General features: G+C 31.4%; 3 protein-coding genes across 3 annotated transcripts; all 3 read left to right on the top strand.

Annotated features, from left to right (window-relative positions):
* Nucleotides 1–2,711: 2,711 nt before the first annotated feature.
* LOC108694702 lies at nucleotides 2,712–3,294 on the top strand. Its single transcript, XM_018204334.1, has 2 exons — nucleotides 2,712–3,123; nucleotides 3,206–3,294. Exons 1-2 carry the CDS (start codon nucleotides 2,712–2,714, stop codon nucleotides 3,292–3,294), a joined length of 501 nt encoding a protein of 166 aa, XP_018059823.1.
* A 3,772-nt stretch (nucleotides 3,295–7,066) lies between these two features.
* LOC108694706 (probable actin-related protein 2/3 complex subunit 2) lies at nucleotides 7,067–10,880 on the top strand. The gene is made up of 7 exons (XM_018204339.1): nucleotides 7,067–7,256; nucleotides 8,084–8,177; nucleotides 8,245–8,344; nucleotides 8,425–8,626; nucleotides 9,216–9,436; nucleotides 9,795–9,996; nucleotides 10,422–10,880. The coding sequence occupies exons 1-7, from the start codon at nucleotides 7,183–7,185 to the stop codon at nucleotides 10,447–10,449; spliced, it is 921 nt and encodes a 306-aa protein (XP_018059828.1). The 5' UTR covers nucleotides 7,067–7,182; the 3' UTR covers nucleotides 10,450–10,880.
* A 708-nt stretch (nucleotides 10,881–11,588) lies between these two features.
* LOC108694707 lies at nucleotides 11,589–12,658 on the top strand. The gene is made up of 2 exons (XM_018204340.1): nucleotides 11,589–12,002; nucleotides 12,363–12,658. Exons 1-2 carry the CDS (start codon nucleotides 11,678–11,680, stop codon nucleotides 12,530–12,532), a joined length of 495 nt encoding a protein of 164 aa, XP_018059829.1. The 5' UTR covers nucleotides 11,589–11,677; the 3' UTR covers nucleotides 12,533–12,658.
* Nucleotides 12,659–12,876: the final 218 nt, after the last annotated feature.

Raw genomic sequence — 12,876 nt, forward strand, 5'->3', positions numbered from 1 at the left:
TACAAATAAGTAAAAGTAGGTTAACATGAGAATCAGCGGCTAAACGATGCAAATTATTATGGAATAATTTTATTCTATAATTAGAATGATCTTCTTTATTTGAACGTTTCAACTCTCTTTGGAGTTGAAGCTTCTCCTCAACAATTTAGATACAAAAGTATAGCTCATCCATCAAGTCACAAACTGATAAAGATAAAGAATTATCGTTATAGATAGAGAAACGTATCAAAGTATTTAACGCATGACAAATTAACTTTAAAATTTTACAAATCAGCTCGCATATAAGTGTTTATAACAAGATCGCGAATAATTATAAAACTTTTTATTTTTAAGGATGTTTATTATGATATTAAAAAATAAGAAAATCTATTAAGAATTATCCAGAAGAATTGTATGATCCTATTCTTAACTGTTTTACAATATAATACACGTACATATACAATAAAGAAGTCATCAAGCATCGCAATCTACGTCGATTCAATAAAATAATTGTGAATGAAACAATGTAAGAACTTACAAGGATAATAAAATCAAACGTAGATGTTAGCAGCTATATTAACATGATTCTGTATTATAACTATAATATACAGCATACACACAGTAACTAAAATAACTTTAAAACAATTGTTACAGCAGTAACAAGAGCAGCAGCAAGAACAGTTGCATTTACAACAGTAACGAAAACTACAACTATGGAGCAGCAATTACTGAGAACATGTTCGGAACAAGCACTAAATCAATCGATGAATCAGATTGTACAACAAGTAAATCAACTGTTAAGTCGATCAAATTCACCTTCATTGCTGCAACAACTGGAGTCAAGTACAGCGACTACACTGCCGGCTGTTGAGCAAACTACACCGATAATTTGTACGCCTTCTGCAGTATCTGTTCCAAGCTCAGCTAGTAATGATTTTGATACGGATGATAATTCTGATAATGGAAGTTTTGAAATCATATCAGATACCGAACTTGTGTTGCAAGATATCCAACCATCGCAAGAACAAATAAACGTACAGATCGTAGAAAAGACTATGCAATACAGTAAACAAATAAACCAACAGATCATACAAGCACAGCAGCAACAAATGTCAAATTCACTTCCATTGTCGCAACAATTGAAGTCGGATACAGATGTTAATTATGGTGGAAATATAAATCTTCAGAAGGATGTTAACTCACAAAATGCGCAACAATCATTGCCACAATTGAAGTTAATCTTAAAGCAATTGAACTTGATTTTAAAACAATTGAATTCGATCTTAAGTACAGTAAATACGCAATCAACTGTTGAACAAATTACACCGACAACTTCTCAGCTTTATATGCCTCCTGCAATATTTGCTCCAAGCTCAACTAATAATGATTCTAATGCGGATAGCTATTCTGATACGAATGATAATTATAATGGAAATGATCTTGAGAACATAGATGTTAACTCGCAAGATGCGCAACAATTATTGCCGCAATCGAAATTAATCTTAAAGCAATTGGACTCGGCTTTAAAGCAGTTAAATTCAATTTTAAATCCAAGTACGCAAGCAATGATTGAACAAATTACACCGATAAGTTCTCAGCTTTGTATGTCTCCTCCAATACTTGCTCCAAATGTAACTAATAACAGTTCTAATATGAATCCTGCGAACATAGACATTGACTTTGAAGAAGCTCAATTAAAATTGCGAAAAAAGGAATATAATTGTAAGTATTTCTAAATTAAAGATTATACAAATATATTATATCTTTTTAATCTCTTTTTAATCTCTAGAATCATAATTTAAGTATTTAAGACAATTTAAATAATAAGAGTATATAATAGAGATATGTAATCCTCCTGTACATATTCTAATGTTCTAAATAATTAATATAAGTAATTAATACACATACACAGTTTCATAGATTTTCATAATTTTTTAAATATTATTGCACATACATCTTTAATCATATGTTTAAAAATCTTGTGAAGTGTAATTATTTATATACTATATATGAGAATACTATATATAAGAATAAATAAATTAAAGAATTTATGAAAAAAGACATAAAAAAAGAGAATTGTAACAATATTCGTAATATGAAATTAAATTTTTTCCTTTTGAAGATGATATTTCACTGCATATATTTGAAAATTTAAGAACATTGAATATTCACAGTTCGAGACCTCTCCTGTCAATCAATTTTTTTATTGATATATAAAATAATTGTAATTGTTTATGTAATATGTATATTACTGATGTGACGATTTTTTTGTTAAAGTCATTTGTAACAGATTACGTCGTCTAGAAATAAAACTAAAGAAACCTCTACAACCCAAAAATGCATACGTGATATTATGTACAATAACAGCTAAAAGTTCAAATGTATATCCTGAAACAATAGAATTGAAGATGCCTACAAAATCGTCTTTTATCGCTCATGTTGAGGTAATTATTTTAATTAATAATTTATAATTCTTACAATATTATATAATTCTTACAATATTAGAGAGATATTTACAATATTAGAGAGATATTATTTGTAATATTATGCTGCATGTCATCTCATCTTTAAAATGCTTTAATAATATTTAAGGATAGATGTAAATCAGCCAATAATGCTTTAATATTTATTTACAGTTTAATGGTAAACATTACCATGGAAAAGGACTATCTAAATCACTTGCTCGTCAAGATGTAGCTGAAAAGGTATTAAAAGATTTTTTTTTTGAAAAAATGGCAGTAAAATCTGAAACATGTACATATAGTCAATCCAATACACAAGCTGCTAATTCATCTGTGGATAAAAACAAAGAAAAGATTGACGCACAAAACGCCATACTCACAAATGCTAAAAATGCGATTTTATGGCGTTCATTGGCCAATTTTGCACTTTATAAACTTATACTTGATTGGAATAATGAAAGAACATCGAATCCTATTGTTGGAAATATTGGAACTCAGAACGAAGTTTGTCAAGAGACAGTCAAAAGACTTCCGCTCTATAATCCTACAAGCATACCTCCAGTTCAATTACTGAGTCATATGCAACCTAATCTAAAATATGTTGTGAATCGTATTGGTAAAGTACCACATGAGATATTTACTATGACTACTAAAATTAATGGAATGGAATTTTCAGGAATAGGTACATATATATTCTACGAATTAAATAAAATATTTTGAAATTATTATATATATAATAATAAATAACCATTTTTATTTTCCAGCTGCAAGCAAAAAGGATGCAAAAATAAAAATAGCTAAAACAGCATTATTGGAATTATACAACGTAAATTATACAATAACTCCAGAGTAAATTAACAAGATTTAATTAATAAACAATATCTCACTTATTACTCTGGCGGAAAAAAAATGTTTATTAAAAAAGTACAGAAAAACTATAATACATAGATTGGCAATAGATAGATAGACAAGATTTTAGAAATTCTTAATTTTTCTTAGATATTTGTAGTAGAATGTAGAGTGAGGTTTGTTTGTCTTAGAAATTCTTAGTTTTTCACAGATATTTGTAATGGAATGTAAAGTGGCATTGTTTATTTGAAAAACCAAGAAATCCTTCGCCCTCAAACAATGACATTCAATATTACATTATATTTCTAAGATCTTGTCTCAAATCTCAATCTGTGTCTAGTTTTTCGTAAAATTTTTCCACCAAAATAATTTAAACTTTTTAAAATAATATAAGTACGCGCGCAGATTGATTTTTTTTTTATAAATCTGAATCTTTATTACAAAATATTAATAATTAGATATTTTTAATATTTTACTTAATGATTATAATTTTTTATTATTTACTTATATTTACAATTGTACACAGGGTGTTCCATAACGATTAATTAACCCATACAAAATATAATTTAGTGCCTCATCCATACAAGTATAGGTCATTATTATTAGATCCGTCCGCTTTTTTTACCTTTTCAAAATGATTTTAAAAATCTCTAAAAATTCATCAATATACTTTCAACTTTCTAAACTAAATATTGGAACTTTATTTTGAAAAATAATAAAATGTAGTATATTTAATTTATAATTACCGAAAGACTAAAGAAACTTGCATGAACAGGACTACATTCGATTACTATCCAAATAACCAAATAAGGGCAATATGTTGCCATTTTGTTGCCATTTTGTTGTCACTTAATCCGCATTCAATTTCACTAAACTAAAGCCAAGATGTTTCTACAAACTGTCTATTGTTCTGATAAAGTCTTCCTTAGAATTCAGCAGGCAAATTATTGTCATATGGCATTAGTTTGCTGTCAACGTGACGAGTTTATTATTTTTCAATGTATACTCTTACAATTTCGTAAACTCATGAAATCTATTTGCCCTCCTAATGCTAATTCAGTTCACATTAGATTCCAATGACAGCAAATTGTCGACAAGAAAAGAAAACAATACGTGCATCAATTTGTTCCATATGCTAAATCTCGCTTGGCTAGCTGGATAGTGACCTATACTTGTACGATAAGGGTTAATATTTCAGGGAGTGAACGAGGATGAAATTTTGAACTAAAAGTTCCTTTACCAATTTTGGCTCAGACTTATCGAGTTATTAACGATTAAAGTTGATCAATCAGATAGCATGCGGCTGGAATACGCAGGAACGTAGTGTGCCATGGAACTCCTCGCGCTTGCTATGTATTATCCCGATTGAAACTTTATTCTAATTTTGTATATTAACAAATAAATAAATCAATAAATCAATAAATAGATGATAAATAAATATGGTCTGAATCAAAATTTAGTGTAAAGGAAATGAGGCAAAGGAACTTTTAGTTCAAAATTACATCTTCGTTCACTCCTTGAAATATTAATTAATCATTATAGGACACCCTGTATATTAGATCAGTGCAAAGTTTGTGTTCAATTCGTATAGAAGGAACTGGTGAAGTAGCATGGCGACTCTGTTGTTGTTTATGTATGCATATTATATATTGTTGGAAAGATAACAGTCATAAGTGTCATTTGAACATCAGAAGTGTTTAGTCATTAATTAAATTCAACCAAATCACTGACGAGATAATAGAATCTTGGTTGAATTTAAGTTGTCATAAAAAATCATTGAAGATGGACAAAGAGAAATTGCATCTTTGACATGTGATGCTTTATGAGTTTCGGAAAGGAACAACCATTAACAATATGGTAAAAAATATTCAGGAGGTTTATTTGGCTGATGCACCAGTCCCACCAGCCTTTCGAACGGTGAAGAAGTAGTTTGCTAGATTTCGTCGTGGTGATTTTAATCTCGAAGATGAATCTCCTCCTTTCGTCATCGATGCCGTCATAGTTCTACGCGCATTAATAGTAAACAATGCACGGAAGAGGTTGCTGAAGCTCTGAACATCGATCGATCAACCGTGTCGGAGTTTAAGGAAGATGGGACTCATTCAGAAGCTCAACGCTTGGATACCGCATTCGTTGTCTGAAAAAAAAAAACAAATTAGATCGCATTTCCGTAGCCATTTCTATGCTCAGGCGCCTGGAAAAAGAGATCCTTTTGGCTGGCGACGAAAAATGGGTCTTGTATACCAACGTCAAATGCAAGTACTTGGAAGGAAGCAAATGAACCGGCAAATTTAATTGCTAAAGCCGAGTGCATCTGGAGAAGATCTTACTGTACGTTTGATGAGATTACCAAGATATTATATATTTTGAGCTGTTTTCTGTTGGCTAAACAGTTGATTAAAAAAAGTACTGCCAACAACTAACCAAAGTGGATGCATTAATAAAAAAAAACGCCCGACCTTAGTTCATAGAGGTGTCATCTTCCATCATGACAACGCCAAACCATACTCTTTGAAAATGATTTGGACAAAATGAAACAGTTGAAATGAAATTTTATTGCATGCATCATATTCTGCGGATATCGCATCCTCCGATTTTTATTTGTTTTAGTCATTACAAAACGATTTAATTGGCAAGAATTTCGATTCTGTGGAGGCTGTCAAAAATCATTTCACCGCAATCTTTGACGCCAAACCACGCATTTTTTTCAAACATTATATCCATAAATTAGTTGAACGTTGGAGAATGATTGTCGAAAATGGTAGCGAATACATTGATCAATAAAGGTGGTTTTTTTACAATAACAACTGCTTCACTTTTATTTACAAATCGGGCACGAATTTTGCACTGATCTAATATACTTCTTTTATATTTTAATTTTTTGTTACGTAAACTCGGATAGTACAAAGAATTTTTTTTTTTATTTCCGACTTTTTACTAAATAAATTCTTATGTTTTGTTTTATTTTTATTTTAAAAGTATTTTTGAGAGCCTCCAAAAATAGAAAAATTTTTTTTACATTTTAATTTTTTGTTACGTAAACTCGGATAATACAAAGAATTTTTTTTATTTCCGACTTTTTACTAAATAAACTCTTTTGTTTTATTTTTGTTCTAAAAGTATTTTTGAGAATTTCAAAAAATAGAAAATTTTGTAATAATTTTGCAATAAAGAAATTATAAAAATCTAATCAGCGTCTAATTAATTCGATAACAAGAAACAACCTCTAGCTTTTTTTTTAGATAATCGCAACAATAGGAGAGATACTTCTCACACGGCACAAAATTTAGCAATATCGCTACAAAATCTCTGCAATATTGCAGCAGTGCAGATACTGCAATTTTGTGCTGTAAGTTTATAAAAAAAATAACTACTTTTATAGAAATATAATTTTAGTATTAACCTATTAATCACTTATTTTGAATATTAAAAGTACTGTTTACAATTAAAATGTTTTGAATTGAATTAAAAAAAAAATTGTTTTAACATGATTCCAATAAAATCAGGGGGATTTCTTTCTGGAAGATAATAATTAATTTTTTAATTTTTTAATTTTTATTAATTTATTAAACTCTAAACAATAGTGTAAACTTTTAGTACTTAAAATAAGTAATTAATAATTATATTCTTTTTCAATATAAAAGTATTAATTTAATCTATAAGGGTTGATCTCGAGAGTGCGAAATCTGCTTTACCGACAGTAACGAGCGGTATATTTGCTATCTGTTATACCGACAGAGCGCGAGGGATTGGGCGGGCAGCGGGCATTAGTCAACGGCGTTACATACATACGCACGGATGACAAATCCGTCGCGGTTTTGCGGGATCTATCCGGGGGTTATCGTTATCGCCACGTATCACGTATCGACTCTTCCTGCCAGGCGTAGTAATCATGATCCTGCTCGAGATACACAACAGGATACTCGAGGAAACGTTGACGAATAAAATCAAGAATGCTCTGTCGGGGTAAGCGTCTTGTGTGTCGTGCGATCCTATTGGGAATCCCGGTGCCCGTCTCGATCACCACGTATTCTAACCTCAATCCGGAAGATGTGGCGCCGGGGCGGTGCCGCGTCCGTTTCTCCACGAGAAATTCCTATCCTAAAAGATTCGTCGAATCTAGACTTTCTTCTCTTTCAATTCTCCTTCTTTCCTCGTTCTCTTCTCGTTCTTGGCTTCGTTCATCTCATCTTATCTCATCTATCCTGCGCCTCGAGATCTCTTTTTTGGGATTTTACTCCAAGTATTTCTTTCAGCTTCTTTAATCCTCCCATCTGGATTTATTACATTTACGAAACCTCGTTTTTCTAATCCATGTGGCACACTTTATTAGAGGAGTGTTCAGAATACGTCCTTAGGACATTCTTGAATGACGTCTTTAAAACATCCCTTGGATAAGAAATGTTTTGTTAAAAGATTTTTGACTTTTTTTTATTTGTCTTCTCATTATCTCTTCCATTATGAACTTCTTTGAACTTCGCTTTGCGTTATTTTCTGTTTAAAATGTTATCTCTAGAATTTTATTTTTAGTATTTTTTTTAACTTGTAATCTATATCTGTGTGTTATCTTTGTGAAGCCTCGTCTTTCCAAATAATTTAAAAATAAATTTCTTTTTGCTATCATGTTTCTTTGTGTTTTGTATTTCATGTTATTTCACCTTTTTATTTGAAGATCTTGTTTCTAGAATTTTGTTCTCATATCTTTCTCAGCTTTTATTCCTTTGGTCATCCAGATCTGCTGTTTAAAATCTTATCAAATTGAGTTTTATGATTAGCGAACCTTTTGTTTATAGACATAAGCAGGAATCGACAGACGTAGTCATAGCAGACTTTGATGGGGTATTGTTTCATATTTCAAACCTCAGTGGAGACAAGTCGAAGCTTAGAGTAAGTGGACATACTTATTTTTCATTTTTAAAATAACTAATTTTCTAATATTCGTCCTTTTTTGCAGATTAGTATATTGCTCAAATTTTATAAACAGTTGCAAGAGCATGGCGCAGACGAGTTGCTCAAACGAGAGTATGGGGCTCATCTTATTGCACCGGAGAGCGGTTAGATTCCTGATTTTAATCATTTTCCAACTTTTGGACAAATATAATTAACCGCTTGAAATTGGTTATCACTGTTACAGGTTATAATGTATCAGTTCTCATAGATCTAGAGAAATTACCAGAGGATTGGGAGGCGTTAGTGAGGAAAGTTGCCCTGTTGAAGAGGCATTGCTTTGCCAGTGTCTTCGAGAAATATTTTGACTTCCAGGAAGAATACTGCGATTCTCCAGGCAGGCCAGTACAGAAGAGAGCTGTAATTCAATATCGAGATGAGGAAACAATGTAAGAAATCTCTATTGAAAAAAATTATGTCACAACATTACATGATGAAATTGTGTAATTAAAACATGTAAATCATGTAACGAATTGTTCCAAATCAGTATGTGATTTTTTTTAAATGACGTAATTTGAAAAATCATATAATATTAGAAATAATTTTATTCATCATGTGATTTTATAGTCGTTTTTAATTTTAAAGAATTGAATGATAAAAATAGAAGAAAAAAGAACATGTCATGTGACTTTTCAAATTATGTAATTTAAAAAATCATATACTGACTTGGAACAATCCGTTACATGATTTGTTGACGTGTTTTAATTACATGATTTCATCATGCAATGTGACATAATTTCATCATGCAATGTGACATGATTTTTTTCAGTAGGGACACATCTCTATATATGTGACATGACTTAATTGTTATTTCTAACAATGAATTATTTTAACAATGAATAAGTGAAAATTGATATGATTAACATAAATAAGCGAAGAGAGACCTTCATTCGATCTAAGCAAATTTTGATGTCTAATATTTTTCTGTGAATTTTATAATTATTTCATTATTATTAACTCTGATTAATTTTCATCAAGGTATGTGGAGGCTAAGAGCGACAGGGTCACTGTAGTGTTCAGTACAATATTCAAGGATGAGGACGACATGGTAATTGGTAAACTGTTTCTTCAAGAACTGAAAGAAGGCAGGCGCGCGAGCCACACTGCTCCGCAAGTCTTGTTCAACCACCGTGAGCCGCCGTTGGAATTGCAAGATTCCGAGGCGGCAGTCGGAGATTGCATTGGTTACATCACATTCGGTGAAAAAACTTTAAAGTTTATATTTATACTGTTTGCACTCAATAAATCGTGTCAACGCGTTACTTCTTTTATTTATTTGCATCAAGAAAAATAAAAAAAAATCTGTTAGAGAACTCAGATTTGAATTATATGTTTTATATTAAAGATATATAAGAAATTTTATATGTGTGCATCTTTATTAGCAAATCTTTAAATTTTAAGGAATTATCTTAAAAATTATCTGAGAGAAATATTACTGATGTATATTTGTGTAACATTTTCTACTGTTCTAAATATTTCAAGTTGAACATACAATAGATTTATATAATATTACCTTTAAACTCATATCGCTTTATTTTATATTTTATATTTTTACAGTATTGTTTCCACGTCATACCAATCGAGAAGCTCGCGACAACACTATCGACCTGATACACATGTTTAGGAATTATTTGCACTATCATATCAAGTGCAGTAAAGTTTACATTCATTCGAGAATGCGTACCAAGACAACAGATTTTCTCAAGGTATTAAATAGAGCGCGATCCCAATCCAAAAACACTGAGAAGAAGACTATCACGTAAGTTTTTACTCGCAAAACATTACAGAATAAATTATAATAAAAATAAAAAATTAATCCAAATACATAATAAATAATTTAATAATAATATATGTATATATATAATAATTATTGTTTATAATTACTTAAAATCTTTTATCATAATTATATATACAATTATTTATTTAATTATTTAATTATATATTTTTTTATATTAATTATTAAGTTACTTAAAAACATTCAAAAAATTATCAGATAAAATAATTGAAATAAATTCTTTAATATTTTTGTAAATTTTTCGTTGCGTTATTGCAATTCCTCATATTAGCTTTGTTTTTAGATCTTTTAAATCAATTGTAAAATTCTTATATGTTTATGATTTAATACAATATTCTATTGTCAAATTTATTGTATAATTTATTTAATTTACTTATAATTTTTTTCAGGGGACGGACATTCATCAGGAAAGAATGAACGTGCTGTAGGAGCGAAAGTATTAACACTTTTCAAGAAAAGAGAGCAAAGGATTATTGCGTGGCTAGTGTGGTCTGAAACGTCTTAAGAACGAGATTTCTTGCAAAGATATCCTTCGATTCGTGCGCTATCAGCGAGCTAAGTGCTTTGAGTTTCAACCTTTCTCGAACAGTGCCCAATATTTCGGAAAGACGTAGTTAAAGCCGCGTTAAACGAATAAGGAAGAAAATGGAAAAGGAGAATCGGAAATTTGTGCCGGATCATACGACTATGTCTCGATTATCCAGAAAGGGATATTCGAAGACGCCGGAGTTGCATCTGTGTACTAATGGTTGACAGTTACTGCTACTGCGAAGAATATCGCTCGTTGCAAAACGTTTTATCGATTTTTACAGTGATTTAAGGTTCAAATACGGTGCCGCTTCAAGAATTTCGTATTCAGTTACATATTACACTAGTTGTTACTTCAAACAATTTATTATATGTTACGACATTCTGAACTATGTCTATTTTGGACGAATACATCGAATACAGATTAGCGTTATGATGATATCTCTTAGAAATCACGAAATATTCTTAAAAAAAAAAGTTAAAATATGTTTAAACTCTCAATCCATTAAGTCTGTGATTTATATTTTGTCGCGAAATTTTTAGAGCAACATTTGAATCGCCAAAAGTAACTGGAATAAAAAAAAATCATTTCATCAGAAGGAAAGATAGATTAACAATTTCACATTGCATTTCGACTCGATAAGCGGATTGTCGAGCGAATAAGTATTGTTAAATAATAGCGCAATTGTTCCCTTTTTCGATATTTTTATCGTCTACATAATGACTATACATCCGATTATTGTGAGAGATAATAAAACGACATTAACAATCTACAAAGTATACTCCCACACCTGTAGTATTGATTTGTAATCAGTAAGTGGCGTGAAATAGGGAGTGTCGGAACAGGTCGTCCAATTAAGCAACCACACCCAACTCTTTGGTATAGCCATGTATTTTTCCTGCAGTCAGAAGTATCTTGCCGAGGATTAGATGTGCGTCAGGCAAGACGGCCGACGAAACGTTTATATCACTAATTAATTAAAATCGATTATTACAGAAGATCTATCTTCTTGGATAAGATCCGAATAAAAGGATCATATCAGATCCAAGTCTCATATCAGATATCTGGAGTCTCGTTTGGAATATCTTTGGAAATTTAAACGTTCATTACAGCGCGATGGAGGAGACAACGCTGTCGACATTTTTGTCCGTGTCTTCCAGCTCGCCGAATGAAGTCTCTACGAAGGACATGGAGGAAATGGAAATGCAGTGGCTGGAGAACGAGGCAATACCAGGTTTTCGCATCTGGCAGCTTGCCGGCATCGTTCTATCCATTCTGCTAAGCATCGTCGTCGGGTTGTGTTGTTGCATTCGCTTCCGCGTGCCCAGAACAAAGCAGGAGATTGAGGCGGATTACATTCGCAAGAAAATCACCAAGAGTTTTCGGAACGAGCTCTCGAAGATCAGCAACACGGAAATGGACGAGATGAATCTGCAGAAAGGTAATGACGTAATTACCTCTTCGGAGATTGATAACTATGAAGATTCGATATGATTTAGTTAATCAAGAGGAAAAGAAGAAAGGCAATAAATATGATAGAATAAATATCGTAAAATTTGCTAAATAAAAAAAAACGAAAAAGATAAAAAGACTTCTGCGGAGAAAAGCTTGTTTGTTAATTCATATTCTAGGGATTCCTATGAAGATAAGAGAGGAAGTATTTATTTTATGATAAGTCTTTTTGCATCAGGATAAGTATTCTGCAACTTGGCTTATATGGTACCTTTCTTTTTCATCTTGATGTAACTTCTCAGAAGATGTTTTAGAATACTGGAAGTTTAACTTGCTCTTCGCATCGCAGCTTTGGACAGAATTCGAAACGAATACGAGAAGAATACGTCAGCGAAGGAGTGCACGGAAATGGAACGCAGTGCTCAGCAAAGCTTTCGATCCAGATTTAACGCCGTGTTCAGTGGGATGCGTGTGCGTTTCAATCAACGTGAGCACACGGAATTGAACGCTACGATCTAACGACATGGATCGCTCTCTGATGTCCTATATGAAGAAATAAAAACGAACCTCTCAAAAATGTCTCGTAATTTTCTCGACGCACAAATTTAGGGATATCGAATGAAACAGAACAAAGTGAGAAATATATGGCTGCATTTAACAGATAAAGCAGCTTTACAATAGTTGTAAGATTCTTTATTGTGATTGGTTTTGTTCTTAGTTCCTCATTGGATCTAAATGTATAAATCAAATGTATTAAAAAACTTTACAATAGTTGCAAAACTGCTTTCTCTGCTGAATATAGCTTATATATTTTTCTTTTCGTATATAAGTTGAAAGGAAGATGAATATATATATATATATAT

This window comes from Atta colombica, unplaced genomic scaffold, assembly GCF_001594045.1.
Source record: "Atta colombica isolate Treedump-2 unplaced genomic scaffold, Acol1.0 scaffold123, whole genome shotgun sequence".
Lineage (NCBI taxonomy): Eukaryota > Metazoa > Arthropoda > Insecta > Hymenoptera > Formicidae > Atta > Atta colombica.

Coding starts and splice junctions, on each gene's coding strand:
- LOC108694702 (XM_018204334.1), top strand. CDS start 2,712: ATGGCAGTAAAATCTGAAACATGTACATATAGTCAATCCAATACACAA. Junction 3,124..3,205: donor AATGGAATTTTCAGGAATAG/GTACATATATAT, acceptor TTTATTTTCCAG/CTGCAAGCAAAAAGGATGCA.
- LOC108694706 (XM_018204339.1), top strand. CDS start 7,183: ATGATCCTGCTCGAGATACACAACAGGATACTCGAGGAAACGTTGACG. Junction 8,345..8,424: donor TCTTATTGCACCGGAGAGCG/GTTAGATTCCTG, acceptor TCACTGTTACAG/GTTATAATGTATCAGTTCTC. Junction 8,627..9,215: donor TATCGAGATGAGGAAACAAT/GTAAGAAATCTC, acceptor ATTTTCATCAAG/GTATGTGGAGGCTAAGAGCG.
- LOC108694707 (XM_018204340.1), top strand. CDS start 11,678: ATGGAGGAGACAACGCTGTCGACATTTTTGTCCGTGTCTTCCAGCTCG. Junction 12,003..12,362: donor CGAGATGAATCTGCAGAAAG/GTAATGACGTAA, acceptor TTCGCATCGCAG/CTTTGGACAGAATTCGAAAC.